This window comes from Dipodomys ordii, unplaced genomic scaffold (genome assembly GCF_000151885.1).
Source record: "Dipodomys ordii isolate 6190 unplaced genomic scaffold, Dord_2.0 Scaffold285, whole genome shotgun sequence".
NCBI classification, from domain to species: domain Eukaryota; kingdom Metazoa; phylum Chordata; class Mammalia; order Rodentia; family Heteromyidae; genus Dipodomys; species Dipodomys ordii.
In genome coordinates, this window is record NW_012267501.1 from 363222 (window position 1) to 379003 (window position 15782).

General features: G+C 41.1%; 1 protein-coding gene across 2 annotated transcripts in view; it reads left to right on the forward strand.

The window, feature by feature from the left end:
* Positions 1 to 2048: 2048 nt before the first annotated feature.
* Positions 2049 to 15782, forward strand: part of Cep41 (centrosomal protein 41kDa) — a 47086-nt gene continuing 33352 nt past the window's right edge. The window contains exon 1 of one of the 2 annotated variants that reach the window (XM_013036430.1): positions 2049 to 2136. In XM_013036430.1, coding sequence (XP_012891884.1) covers positions 2104 to 2136 — 33 coding nt within the window. In that variant the 5' untranslated portion in view covers positions 2049 to 2103. The remainder of the gene's footprint in view (positions 2137 to 15782) is intronic. The other variant, XM_013036432.1, reaches the window with a different exon arrangement.

Here is a 15782-nt window from a genome sequence, read left to right on the forward strand (position 1 = left end):
TTTATCTAGTTTTGGCACAGCTAGATTCAGAAAGGATTATGATGCCAAAAGCCTTTTGGTTTACATTTTTAAACTTTCCAAAATTCTACTGAGGCATGATGAAAAGGTTTATTATATGCTTATGTATCCTTTATGGGTAGCTCTCCAGGAACAGTCTTTAGAGTATGGCCCTTAGACACTCCTGTATCAGACTTCAAGTGGAGGGTGTGTGTTTAAATTGTTTCACCCCAGGTACTGTCAGCATCAGATTCAAGAACCCATGTTTCCATAATCTCTCCATATGTTTTACATATGGCCCCCATTTGTGTGTGTGTGTTGGTCTAAGGGCATGAACTAAAGGCTTTGGAGCTGGTCCTGAGTACTTTTGCTCAAGGCTAGCTTTCTACCACTTGAGCCACAGCTCCACTTTCAGCTTTTAGGTGGTTAATTGGAGATGAGTCTAAATGGATTTTCCTGCCCAGGCTGGCTTTGAAGTGCAATCCTTGGATCTCAACCTCCTGAGTAGCTAGGGTTACAGGTGTGAGCTACCCAGCTATACAGTCCAAATTTCACAACCACTTTGACTGCTGAGGTCAATTGACATTCTCTAGAACAAAAGAACAACTATTAAAGAAGTAAACTAAATCATTAAAGAATGAAAGTTGCATAGGCTATTGTATTTTACACTTTCTGTTCTTTTGTTGTTTGACCGTCTGTAACGTGATGAATGCAGTTACCCATTGACTCAATTCTCCAAGTTAAAAAAAAATTAGTCATCCTTGATGCTTTCCTCTTCCTTGTCCCTTCATCTCTTCTCATGTATGTAACTATTAATTTACCTATGCATATCTTAAGATCTCTATTTCTTCTCCTAATCTCCTCATAGTTTAGTCTCTTACCTCTCTCCTATTTATTCACAATCTCTATGATCATCCATCCACAAGCTATAGCAGATAAGCATACATTCCAAACAGTAATGTGTTCAGAAGCTTCTGCTTGCTATGCTAAGAACAGCACTGGGTGGGTTGCTGAAGGCCTAGGGAGTGAGAGACCATGTTATTGAATAGGTCATCTGTACAGACCCTGAAGTAACTCAGATGGATGCTATTAGTCAAGAGAGGCAGTGCATATGAACAGCCCAGGGTAACCTTTCTCCATTCCTGGAAAAACAACTTAGAGCAAAGGACAAAGGGTTACTGTGTTGTTCCTTCCCTGTAAAAGGATATAATTTTGATGGATTTGGTGGGACATTTAGGAGCCAAGTCAAACTGTGTGTGTAATTGTTTTGTAAAGGTGCTAGGATTTAATTTTCAGATCTGGAATGAGAACAGGTGGTGGCTGGTGGCAGGAGTCACAATGGTTTCCATGACAACGGGATTGGGTTATAGTCATCTTTCCATCCTCCACAAATCCACTGCAGCTTTTCTCATAAGGTGCTTATTAAATACTTGTTAAATGAATGATGAACCACTGAACGGTGTGTGTGCTTGGCAATTAAGGCTGCCGTGGTTTAGCTAGACTAAAAGCTTTTAAAGCAACAATAATTACTGTATTTACACATGCTAGTTTGCATAATTTGCATAATAACTTAACCTGAAAATAAGAAACTATATATTCTCATTGCTGCTGAACAACCGTGGCCCATATTGTATCCTCTATTGTGAAAAAGGTAGCTCTGGTGTTTGACTAGAATGGCCTTAAATGGAGATTGAGGGAGGGGAAGGGTTACCTATGCAGTATTTGTGCTATTACCTTGGTTATTTGTCCTCCCAGCCCTTCCCCCCCTTCCCTGAGTTCTGCGCAGGCGCAAGCCCCCCCACTCCCACCCCGCCGCCCTCTCCTCTTCCCGCGCTGAGGCTGGAGCCAGCCGCCCAGGCCCGGAGCACAAAAGGCAGAGCTAGCCGGCGTCCCGCATTGCCCTTGGTAACCATTGACCGGCGTCTCGTTCTCCTCGAACCCTGCGCTAAGACAGTAAACGAGCTCCCCATTGGCTGGCTAGAGAGAACTGGCCAATCGGAAAAGAGATCATAAGGAGGCGGTTGAGCTGGATTGTGGTGGCTAGGAAGCTAGGGTTAGAGGCAACTCGTGAGGCTAGAAACCCGAGCGTGGTCGGTTGGAGCAAATATGTCTGTCCGGAGGCACATTGGGAATCCTGAGGTGAGGGCCAGGTCCGGACCCGAGAGGTGGAGGGGGAGCGGGCGCACCGGAACAGGCGCCACGTGGGCAGGGACGAGCCGCCAGCAACTTCCGCCACCCGGAAGGCGGGAAGTGGCCGGCGTGGGGAGGGGTCCGAGGCAGGGCCCGGGTCGGGCCCGGCCGGGGCTCCGGGCAGCTCCGCGTCCCGCCTCCGCCGGTGGCCGGCCGGCTTTCCTCAGCGACGGACCCGAAGCCGGTTTTGTCGCTGGGAAGGAGCTTCACAGTGGAGCAGTGACAGTTGAGAAACAAAAACCAAAAGGAACCTCTGAACACCAATGGAAAGGAAAAAGGGAGCTGTCAGTTTTGAGGGTGGGGAGATCCAGGAAGAGAAGAACAAGTAGACCAAGCGAATTGGAAAGGGGGTAAAATGGGACGCTAGAGTTAGTGACTTTCCATGGGACCTCTTAACAGATCTCCTCACCCGTAGCCCCCTGCAAAGCCCTCCACCCTGTGGGAAGTTCAGCCTAGTGAGGGAGACTTCCAAGTAGGGTTTGAATACAGTAGTGCTAGGGAAACCTAGGACCCTACTCAGAGCGTGAGAGAAGGCTCCTGGACATGGCAAGGCCGTGCATTAGTCAGGTGCACAAGCAACTCAGAAGAGCTGGAGCTAAGATGTGCGAACGCTGCAGACTTCCCAACTGAGAAAGAAAAGTTGCGAGAGAACTTAGCTTTTTGTACCAAACATCATCAGCTGTACCTGCCCCATTTCCTGTTGGATGCTTTGTTGAGAAAGTTGTAAGACCGAGGGTTGCCTGGGCAGGAAAGCACCGTGATCGATTAGCAAGGCCTAAACACTCCCATCATCTCACTTGAAGTCCAGTTCATAGACATAGAGGATCGAATGATAGGCACGTGATGCTGGGATGGCAGAGGGAAGCAATAAGAAGATGTCAGTCAAAGGGGACAAAGTTTCTGTTACGACTAAATGTTTTTGGAGAGGATCCGGTGCTTAGGGCTAGCATTCTACCCTCTGAACCACATATCCAACACTGTTTTAGTTATTTTTCAAGTCATGTCTCACATTTGGACTACTATCCCACAACAGGGCTTGGACTACAATCCTACAACCTAAACCTTCCAAGCAGTTGGGATTGCAGGCATCATCCACTGTGCTGGGTGCTTGGACAACTAAAATTCTTAGATCTATTGTACAACAGGATGGCTCCAGTTAATATTTTGTATATTCCAGAACATCCGAGTACATTTCAAATTCTTTACCATAAAAAGTGGGTTGATGGAATCTTAATTAGTTTTAATCATTCCACATTTTGTATGTGTAATTCATTGTGTCTTATAAATACAATTTTGGATTGTTAAGTAAAATGATGTTAAAGATTTATGAGAGTTGGATAGATAGGTGTAAAGTGACTAAACCTCAAAAATCACCTGTGCCAAAGAGAGCCAGAGATGTGGCTTGGTGGTAGAGCACTACCCTAGCATGAGTCCCTGAGTTCAACCCGCCCCCCCAAATATTCAGGAAGGTTATTTATTTATTTTGGGTCCAGTAATGGGGCCTGAACTCTGGGCCTGGGCGCTGTCCCTCAGCTCTTCAGCTTAAGGCTAGCGCTCTACCACTTGAGCCACAGCGCCACTTCCAGCTTTTTTCTTTTTGTTTATATGGTGCTGAGGAATCAAACCCAGGGCCTCATGCATGCAAGGCAAGCGCTCTACCACTGAGCCACCTTCCCAGCCCCAGGAAGGTTTTATTTTGGTACTAGGAACTCAAGACCTCACACTTGCTAGACACTTGGTTAGCCACTTCAGTTGAGCCATATTCCAAGCCCCTATCCTCTTTTTGATGACTTACTGACTTTTCCCAGCTAGTATCAAACTCCAGATCCTCCTGCCTTCCAAGTAGTTGGGATTACATGTGTGTGCCACCATGCTCTGCTAGAGTTCAAGACAATTTTGAAGAGTTTAAGTGAAGGAGAGAACAGTTCTAGATTTGCATTTTAGGTATAATTGGAGCCAGATTGTGGTGGATGGATTTGGGAAAGCTGGGGTTAGAGATTGGGAGATTAGTTAGGTGATTACTTTGACACCAAGATCATGGAACCAGGAACAGACTTGAGAAGAAATATTTGGGGTGTGAAGCAAGACTATTATTAGCTTTGAGAGATGACTGTGATGGATTATGTTTCCTATTTGGACTATTTAATGAGATTGAGAATATGTGCAAAAGAGGATAAAGAACTGCCAGAAATATAGGACAAGAAATGATACCCTTGTGTGTTTGGTTATGCATTGTGTTCTAGACAGAGAGATGCTTGGTTTAGTCTATGTTTAAGTGGAGCATAATTTCTTGGGAAATAGCTCATAAGAAGTATTTTTAAAAATATATGCTTAAAATGCTAGTCCACCTTCACATTATTTTTTGCCTGCAAGTTTGGCCCAGTGTGCAATTTTTGGTTGTAAATCATCAGCATCTTGGAACCGTCGCTCTGTGGTTTTGTAGTAGCCAGTGTTGTTATGGAGAAGTCCAAAGCCCTCCTGTTGCATTGTGACTGGTAGAATCAAGGAAGCTTATAGAATATTTTTATTCTCATTGTTAGCATATTTCACAAAAGTATTCCTTGGTATAATCAGTGGATACCAGAAACTGGATCTTTAGTCTGTAAAATTTTCTGGAGTTACTTAGTTGTTGATTTTCCTCCTCCCATTTTCTTCATCCACTGTTTTTTGTTTGTTTTTGGTTGTAATGGGGTTTGAACTTAGGACGTTGCCCTTACTAGGCAAGTGCCAATTTCCCATTTAAGCTACATTCCCAGTTCTTTAAGCTCCTTATTTATACATCTATATAACTTGTTCTCTTATTTTCTTCAATATTACCTTTTATTTTTCATTGTCTTTTTGCTGTCTTTGGCTTTGTTTTCTAATCCATTTATTGTTTCAATTTTCTGCCATCATAATTGTAATTTTTAAGAGCTGTTTTTGCTCATATCTTTTTTTAAAAACTTTATTTTAAGGTAAGTATAGATTTGCAAGAGGTGGCAAAAATAATACAGAGATCCTGTGTGTCCAGCCAGTTTTTCCCAGTGATTATATTTTTATCTAAAGTACAATATGACAACTAGAAAATTGAAGTTTGTACAAAGTGTGCATAATTCTAGGCCATTTTATCACAGATATAGGCCATATGATCAGAGGTTTGCATATTTGTAGATCTGTACACATAGTACCTACTCCACTATCACATATATCTCCTTCCTTAGGCTAGCCTTCCTAGTCACACCTAGTCACACTTTCTTCCCTCTTACCAGCCTGACCTCTGGCAACCACAAATGTGTTCTCCATCTCTCTAATTTTGTCATATAAAAAATGTTGCATAAATTGAATCATCCATTATATGACTTTTTTTTTTTTGTCGGTTGTGGGGCTTGAACTCTGGGCTTGGGTGCTGTCCCTGCGCTCTTCAGCTCAAGGTGAGCACTCTACCTCTTGAGCCACAGCACCACTTCCAGTTTTCTAGTGGTTTATTGGAGACAAGAGTCTCACAGTTTCCTGCATGGGCTGGCTTTGAACGGTGATCCTCAGATCTCAGCCTTCTGAGTAGCTAGGATTACAGGTGTGAGCCACAGGCACCTGGCGACTTTTTTTTTTTAACTCATCCTGGGGCTTGAACTTTGGGCCTGGACACTGTCTGTGAGCTTTTGTGCTCAAGTGTAGCGTTCCGACACTTGAACTACAACTCCCTTTTTGGCTTTTTGGGTAGTTTTTAGTGGAGATAAGTGTCTCATGGACTTTCCTGCCTGTGTTGGATTCAAACCATGAACCTCAGATCTCAGTATCCTGAGTAGCTAGGATTAAAGGCATGAGCCATCAGTGCCCAGCTTGAGAATAGCTTTTTTCCTAATCAGAATAATATCCTTGAGACACAGCCGAGTTGTTGAGAGTAGTGCTAATCCATTGATTCTTACTGCTGATTGGTATTCTGTTGTATGGATGTACTAGTTTATTTGTGCATTCCCCTGTTACAGGACACTTTGGTTGCTTTCAGTTTGGGATATTACAAATATAGATTAAAAACACTTAGGTACAACTTTTCATGTGGGCTTTGGTTTTATTTCTATGGGATTGACACTGTGAGTGCAGAGGATTTCCGTCTACCTTTACTGTAGACTTTATGAATAGTTCAGACTTTTTTTCCATAGCACTATTTGTAATTTTTCCAGTTACCTTAAAAAAACTTTATATATTACATGGAGAAATATGTGCATGTGTCTATGCATGGGTAGAGAGAGAAAAAATTATATAACAGTTTTGTCTTACATAAATGTTAAATGTAACAATGTTATGTATCTGTGTTTGGCTTGCTTGTTTACACTTGTTTGCACTTGCTTGTATGGCTTAAGAGATTTTTCCATGTCAGAGAGATAAAGCTCAGCTAAATTATATTCTTTTGACTATTACCTGAGTCCTTGGTATGGTTATATTACAGTTGTGTTCTTTGCTTTGTGTCTATGTGCCAGTCCTGGGGCTCAAACTCAGGGCCTAAGCACTATCCTTGGACATTTTTGCTCAAGGCTAGCACTCTAGCTAGCACTCAGGTTAGTATACTCAGGCTAGCACAGAGCTCTGCTTCTGGCTTATTGGTGGTTAATTGGAGATAAGAGTCTCAGACTTTCCTGCTTGAGCTGGCTTTGAACTATGATTCTCAGATCAGTCTGCTGAATAGCTAGGATTATAGGTGTGAGCCACCAGCAACTAGGTACATGCTTTTTTTTTTTATTTTCTAGCTATATTAGACTTCAGCTGTACAAATGAATTGATATGATTGAGTTATTCATAATTTGTAGTTCAAGGCAGTTTTGGTTCTTATGGATTTTAGCCTCAGTCTTGTCTCTGGACCATAGTTATCACCCCCATATTTAATGTATGTATTTCTAAGTAAGTGCTCTCTCTCTCTCTCTCTCTTTCTTTCTCTCTCTCTATATATATATAGTTGGTCGTGGGGCTTGAACTCTGGGCTTGGGCACTGTCCCTCAGCTCTTCAGTTCAAGGCAAGTGCTCTTAGATATTACCTTGTGTGTTGAAACATTTTAGAAAAATACTATCATGCTGTATGTCATTACCATTAGCTTTTAACATTCAAATGACGCATGAGATCCATCCACAGCAGTAGATATGTCTAGTTGAAACTTTTAAACTGTAGTAATGCAGCATATGAGTACTCCATAATTTATCTGTCTCTTTGTGGTGGTTATCTAGCTTTTTTATGTGTGTGTGTGCCAGTCTTGGTGCTTGAACTCGGGGCCTATATGCTGTCCTTGAGCTTTTTTTGCTAAAGGTTAGTGCTCTACCACATGATCCACTCCTGAATAGCTAGTATTATATATGTGAACCAATGGTACCTGGTTCTAGCTTGTGTTTTTTTTTTGTTTTGTTTTGTTGTTTTTGTTTTGCCAGTCCTGGGGCTTGAACTCAGGGCCTGGACACTGTCCTTGAGCTGCTTTTGCTCCAGTCTAGCACTCTACCACTTAAGCCACAGTGCTACTTCTGGCTTTTTGTGTTTATGTGGTACTGAGGAATTGAACCAAGGGCTTCATGCATGCTAGGCAAGAAGTCTACCACAAAGTCACATTCCCAGCCTCTAGCTTGTTTTTGACTGTTTGCTATTATAAACACTAATGCAGTGAACATACTTTTTTCAAGAGTTTTGAAAATGCTTTGTGTATTTGAGATACTAGGTCTTTGTTGGATCCGTGGTTTGCAAAAATTCCTTCTTGTCTGTAGCTTGTCTTTCCATCCTATTAACACAGTCTTTATAGAGGAAAATATCTAATTTTTTCTTTTCTTTTTGAATTTTATTGGTAACAGCTTTATTGATACATAATTCATGTATCATAAATTCACCCATTTAAAGCATACAATTAAATGGTTTCAGAATTGTCATAGAGTTGTATAGTCATTATTACAATTTTAGCATGTTGTCATTACCCCCAGAAAGAAACCCTACAACCTCCAGTCTTGGCAGCCATGAATCTATTCTCTGACTCTAGATTTAATTTTTTTGGGTACATTTCATAAAGGAGTCATGCAATATATGTGTGGGGGGGTATTTTGTGCCTTCTTTAAGTTTAGATAATGTCTTAAAGGCTCATCTGAGTTTTTGTTTATTTGGTTTTTGTTGTTTGCTGGTGTTGGAGCTTAAACTCCAGGCCTCTGAATTTCACTCTGCCTTTCTGCTCATGACTGTTACCCTACCATTTGTGCCATGTCTCCTCTTCTAGCTTTTTGCTGGTTACTTGGAAATAACCAGGTTGGCTTCAAACTGCCATTTTAAATCTCAGCCTCCTGAGTAGCTAGGATTACAGGCTCATCTGTTTTTATCATGTATCAGTACTTTACTCCTCTTATTGTGGAGTAATACTCCAACATCAACATATGAATATGTGTCTTTTATTTATCCATTCTTCTATTGGACATTTGGGTTATCTCTATATTGAGGCTATTATGAATAATGCTACTAAGAATATTCATAAGCAGGTTTTTTTCCTAATGGTGCCAAGACCCAGGGATGAAACAATGAATGATAGTTATTGAAAATGTTTTTTTCAGCTTCCATCAAGTGTTTGTTTTCCTTTTTGTTGTGCTGGAGATGATATATTAGTTAGCTTAGACTATCATAACAAAATACCACAAACTGGGAGGCCTAAGCAACAAAAAAGGTATTTTTTATAACACTGGAGGCTGAAAGTCCAGGCCCTAGGTAGCTGCTGCCTCTGTTTCTGGTGGGGAACTCTAGTGAGGCATGAAGGGAGAGACAGTGCAGGGTGTCTCTTCTTAATAAGGACATTAATCCTATTTGATAGGGATAAGGCTCTCAGACTTGTAATCCTTAGTTGTTGATTTGTGAAGGTTTTTGTTTTGACAATACTGGTGTTTGAAATCTGGGCCTGGGGCTTGCTATGTAGACACTCTGCCACTCAAGCCACACTCCTTTATTGATGTAATTATTTTTCAAATAAGGTCTTGCATTTGCCCAGGGCTCACTTCTGACTGAGACCCTTCCATTTATGTACCCTACTTGGCTTATTGATTGAGATAGAAGTTTCACTTTTTGTCCATACTAGCCTTGAACCACGATCTTTACTCTACACTTCTCAAGATGATATACACTTTTAGTGAAGTCGTATTGAAGTTTTGAGAGGGGCAAAATTTGATGTGTTTGTTCAGTCATCTGTACTTATTGTTTTACTTGTTTGTTTTCTGGCAAACTGAGAAGAACATACCAGAAACCTCATCTGTATTGCCCATTCCTGAGACATAGTATTTATTGAATGATCAAGTGGATATGTGTCTAAAGCTAGCTGGGAGGAGTAGTCAAGGTTAAATGTTAATATTTGAAAATTAGAAGCCTATAAATGAACATAAGCCCATGTATGCCCCAAAAAACCTATTGGTTGAGAAGATGGAATTCTGGGGGGAACATAGTCATCAAGAGGCTGCCAGAGAAATGAGCCATGTATCTAAAAGATTCTAACAAACAGACATCACTGAAGCCAGGCAAATGGAATCATAAAACAATGAAGAAAGAGGAAATAAGTGAGGGACTGACGAGTGTCTACTATATTCTGTGAATTAGGGGATCTTCAGTGTTTTGGGAAGCTGTGACAGGAACTTTCGTAGTATGGTAGCGGGGACAGTAATCCTTGCATTGGATTCCTGAGTAAGGTATAGATGTGCAGTGTAGATTTTTTTTCTGTTATTGTTGATGTTGTTCCTAAAGAAAAAAGGTAGGATGGTGTTCCAATTTCATACTGATTTGTAATAAGTCACTACCAGTTAGTGGCTTAAAACACAGAAATCTTCATTTGATTATTATCTCTCATGGTTCTAAACTCAGCTCAGTAAGGTAGTTCTCACATGGAATCTATCCATCTGTGGCTGGGGCTAACTGCATGGAATCCATCCATCTGTGGCTGGGGCTAACTGCCTCCTACAAATGGCCTTTTCCGTGTGACTTGGCCTTTCTCATATGCCATGCCTGAGTTCTAGCAGCAACTATCCCAAGAAAAGCAGGTAAAGGCCATACTGCCTTTAACCACCTAGCCTTAGAAGTCGTACAGGGTCACTTGTGTCAAAGTCCAGGCCCACCTGATTCTGGAGAGGTATACCATCGTACCCTTGTTGGGAGGAATGAAATGCCACAGATGGGACATTTTCTTGTGGCCATCTTGAAAAATATGGCTCTGCATGTAAAATGCGTATTTGCCATTAATGAAACGGGGCTGAATTAAAACTCATTGAAGAAAAGAAAAGGGCCCCTTTAAAATACTTACTATTAAATATAAGATTCCTTAAAACTGACATCCATTCCCTCTATTTATAGACTTTCTCTTTGGCAGTAAAGGAGATAAATAGAGGGATTCTGAACCAAATATATAGTAAATTAAAAAATATCTTTTGACTGTGTGTTATCATCACATATTGCAATAGAAATACAATCTTGTGAATCTTATTTTGAAAGAGGTGGGAAGTCAGAAAAACCATTCATTTTGAATGATCTATGATTTCAGACAATCTCTTTCTTTCTTTCTTTCTTTCGTGATCTTCCTTCAAAAAAAAAAATCCCATCCTGGACTTCCCCATCTTTCTCCTTCTCTACCATCCATGCACTCTACCAATACACAAATTAGTGATGTGTCCAATGCTATCATGATTGTGACTCACAGCTCAGTATTTTTAGTCCTTGCTACTGCTAAAGTGTAGTCTAGACCCCTCAGACCATATTCAGGCTTCTCCAGTTGAAGCCCTCTCTCCATTTAGTCTTACTGCACAAGCTTCCAGGTATACAAGTGGTTCTTAAGGTTTCAGGGATGTGGGCTGGGAAGATGGCTCAGTGGTAGAGCGCTTGCCTTGCATGCTTGAGGCCCTGGGTTCAATTCCTCAGCACCACATAAGCAAAAAGAAAAAAGCTGGAAGTGGCGCTGTGGCTCAAGTGGTAGAACGCTAGCCTTGAACTGAAGAGCTGAGGGACAGTGCCCAGGCCCAGAGTTCAGGCCCCACAACTGGACCCCATAAAAAAAGAAAAAGGAAAAAAGGTTTCAGGGATTTGAAAATGTGGTGAAAGCCAAAAGCCCATTGCAGAGAAAAATGTATATCTAAATTTACTTGTAGTTCTATGGGTCTCAAGAACCTCCTAAAATCCATCAGTGAAGCCCATATGAAGAACTGGGGGTGCAATATACAATGTTTATGGGTTATGTTGATGTTGATGTCTGTGCTGCCCCAGTGGCACCAGCATGAGCTGTACAGTTTGCTTAGGTCTTCTTTTTGTCTTCTTTCTTCTTCTGCCTTCGCAGAGTTGCTTAGGCTGGCCTCAGACTCACAGTCCTCCTGACTAATGCTTCAGAGTAGCTGGGTTTACAGACATGAGCCTGGCTTCAGATCTTTCTTTGGCAGTAGTATGGTTGAATCTGGGACAAGACTTCATAACAGTTATACAGATGTACAGAGCACAGCCCTGTCCCAAGAACAGGGAGTGAGAAGTTCTAATGGTACAAGGAGTGGTAAAATGCAGACAGGGAAGAGATATTTATCTGGTTAGGGACTTCAGAGGAGGTTTCCCAAAAGATAAGTTTGTGTTGAGCTTGGAAGTCAGTACAAGTTGAATAGTTGGTAGGAAGGGTATATAGGGAGGACATTATCTCTGGGGCCTCCCTAGAGGATATAGTCTTCTAAGGGCTATTGACATTTCTGGTTCTCACAGAGTCTGTAATAATGCACAAATGAGAATTTTCTCAACTTCCTTATTATGAGTACCTTCTTGATTTTTAAGTATTTATCCAAATTCCCCCCTCCCTAAAAAAAAAAATCTGGGCTCTGGGGAATGTCTGGCACATGGGCCATATAAGGCCCATAAAATCATTTGGTACATGATAGGATAAAAACATCTGCTTCTAGTTGGCTTTACATGCCCTTCTACAGTCTGTCTGCCTGTATTAACAATTTTGTATAGTCCTTGAATATTATTATAAATACCCAAATGGCCCTTGGCAGAATAAAAGTTTCCCTGCCCCTCCAGGAATCTCAATATCTCTCTTGTCCCCTGTATTTCCTTCCCCTCTCTTCTCTTCCCCTCCCCTTGCTTCCCCTTCCTTCTTTTCTCCTATCTTCCAGCTCTCCCAAACAAAACAGACAATAGAGAGTCCCTCAGCAACTGCCTGAAAGGAAAACCACAATGAGGGTCAGCCTTCTTACAATCCTGTTCTTTTCTTCCTTCCTCCCTTCTCTTGCACACAACCTGCTGTTTTTTTTGCTTCTGTCCTTGTCCATTTCCTCTAACTGCTTCCATCCCGGCCATCAACAATGCCCTGCTTTGCTAAATCCAAATACACTTTCCTGTTCTCTTACTTGACCTGCATTCTTGTTTGCCTGTCCATTCTTGACCTCTTGTTCTCAGACATGGCAGCATTGTTCCCTGTTGACTGCTGCCTTCTTCCTGCAGTTTTTCTCAGATTTTTCTGACCCACTTTTTTGAGGCTTCTTCTGAGTCTCCACCCAGGTGCTTCTTCTTCACCTGATCTACAGTGTTGAGGCTTTTCATCTCAGTCTACATTATATCCTGGAGTATTGTGGTCATTCCCATAGCATTATCTCTCTTTGTCCCCCCAGGCCAGCTCTTTCTCCCTTGAGTTCCAGGTCCGTATAGCCAGCTGGACACTTGCATTTTAGATAAACCACCCAACCTGTTTTGTACTTGATATGCCCTGAATTATATACATCACTTTTTCTTCGTATGCTTTCTCTTTCAGTTTTTTTGGGGGGGCATGGTGCCACTTTTACAGTCATCTGTGGATAATTATATTGATTTCACACTTTACATTGGTTTCTGCAAACTGTCTTTTCCTCTTCCTCTCTCTTGCCACTTAGTACTTCAGATCCTCTTCATGCCACAGCCTTTTAGCTGGCTTTATTTCCTCCTTTCTTGAATGTGATCATATTGCTGCCAGAGTAATCTTCCTAAAACAGAAATATAATGTCATCATTCATGCCTAAACCTTTAATGGGGGTTTCTCAACTTCAGCATTATTCACATTCAGGCTGTTTCTTTGTTGTAGGGGTCTGTCCTGAATCCCATGTCTCTACCCACAAGATGCTAGTAGCAGCCTCCACCCTACAGTTGTGATAACCCCAAATGTCTACAGACTTTGACAAATGTCTTGTAGGCTTAAAGTTGGCAAAATTGTATCCTGCTTGAGATCCACTCATCAATAGGACAAAATGGAAATGGTCTTAGCATGGCCACAAGGCCCTTTGTGACCTGTCTGCCTCTCTAGCATCGTTCATGGCCACCCTGCCTTACACCAGCGCTATATCCATATACCAGTTACTGCCAGATTCCTTGAAGTTGTCTATGCTTTCTCTAGTCTCCAGGCTTTTTCTATATTTTTCTCTCTGCCGGACTCTGTATCGCCCAATCATGTCTCTTGTCTTTCAAAAATTTCAATAGCCTTCAGAACTGAGCTCATCAGACACCTTTAGAAAACAGTTTTTGATACTCAGTGTGCATTTGGTACCAATCTTCAGTTCCCACCACAGCCCTACTTCCTTGTCCATGTTTATCTTGCAGTCTGCCATCTATATATCTAGTGATAAGTGAAAACTGATGGTAAGGAGTGATTTTTAACTCTTCTCCCACAGGAACCAACTTCTAGTAGGTCCTCAGTAATAAACATCAACTGAGTGGTGGTTGGTGTTCAATACATCTTCATTGAACAAATGAATAATCTTCCTTGGAACAGCTCCTTTTCCCAGTCCCTTTACTCTCCACCAGTCCCCTCTGTTTATGTCATTGAAAGCAAGCCAGCCAGTCATTAGGTCAAGAGGCAATCACCTCAACAGCAAGAATTTAAGAAGGAAGTGTAGTCCTTCCATAAAACCCATGGTGCTCTGCTGGCGGTGGAACACAAACAGCTTTCCATTGTGGTTGGTCCCAGAAAGTCTGGAGTAAGAAATTGAACTGAAATGGGAACACGCCAGAGAAACACTACATTTTTCTCCGGCACCATATGGATTTCTCATTAGTCCATGTAAGGGAAAAGCGGGGGCGGGAGGGCTCAGGCGTGCAGCTGTCCACACCCTCTCCCCTCATCATTCTGCCGCCACCACACCTGGTCCCCAGAGACACCCTCACTTCTTAGCTATTTTGGCTTAGGTAAGGACAAATCCCCTTGGTTCAGCAGAGACTAGCCTGGAATTTTTCAAAAGAGGCTTTGCTAGGGAACTGGCGGGAAAACCAAAACAAAAGCTTGAAAACAGGAAATAGGGTATAGAAATGATAAAAATACAGAGTGTGCCAAAAAAAGAAAATCTGTCAGCTTCAGATAATTGAATCTAGTATCACTTTTCTTTGATTCAGTTTACTGTTCGTTTCATTTTACCCTGCTATTGTCTTACCCTACCTTTGCAGTTTTTGTATATTTTCCTTCTCTTACTTCAGAATCATCTCCAACCTCTGGAGAAGGATTGAGATTAATTTTGTAGTCATTTTCTCTTACAGATAGCAGGTTAGTGATCAGAATGGGAAGTGCCATTTCCATCTTTTTTCAAACATAAAACACAATTGAAGAACCAGTGCTAAGTGGTCATAAGAAACGTTTTATCTTCCTGGTGTGAAGTGAAATTTTCAGGCAACGAATTAAAATTCAATGTTTTAATAACAGCATAAAGAACTGACCTTTCTACATAGGTTTTTTTTTCCCCCCTGTTTTACCTTTTAGATATTAAGGTAGCAGATGGTGGGATTAGGGTAAAGCCCAATAGTAGAACATTTGCCTAGCATGTGTGAGGCCCTCAATTTGATCTCCACCGCTGCCCCCTCCAAAAACAAAAACGTAGCAGATGGTTTATGTTCTTATGTAGTAGGTAAAAAAAAATACAAACTTCATCCTGGACAAAATTCTTTTTTAAAAAAAAATAGCAGATGTTAATTGTGAGGTTTGACTTTGTATTTTTTTCTTCTTTCCATCCTTGGCAAAATTAAAAGTTGATAACTCTGTAGGTATAAAACATAGAAGAATTCTAGGCTATTTTTATACTTTATAGATCATTTGAAGAGGTATTTTGATATGTAAGTGATTTTTTTTTCAGTCCTCCCAAGAGGGCAATTACTATTTTCCAAGGCAAGTGCTGTACTTTTTGGTTAAGTTTGGAGCTATCTCCTAAGGAACCAAATAGTTGTAGTATAATTCCAAGTTTTTCATTTATAGACTAATTAGCAATAAATATACTTAGCATATAGTAGGTCCATGTTGAATACAAATCTAAGAAAGTCAATATTTCTCCCTTTTAAGAAAATTCTCCACCAGGAACAAAGATCTAGTAGAAACAGGATAGACAGGGAGCCCAGGGAGAAAATGTACCTGATTCTACAGAAGAAATATTTTGTCCAAGTTGAGAAAAAGTATTCTAGGCAGGCATCTGGAAAAACTGGATATATTATAGAGGGACATTCTGTGCCACTTCAACATGGGAACGTGTGCAGAAGATAAAATTGGAAAAGGAGTACCCAGTTTTAATCTTGTATTCCATAGCTACCAGTACTTAACATATGTGATTTTTATATTTGTAAGTCAGAAAAAAAAAGCAAGAAAGCTATATGT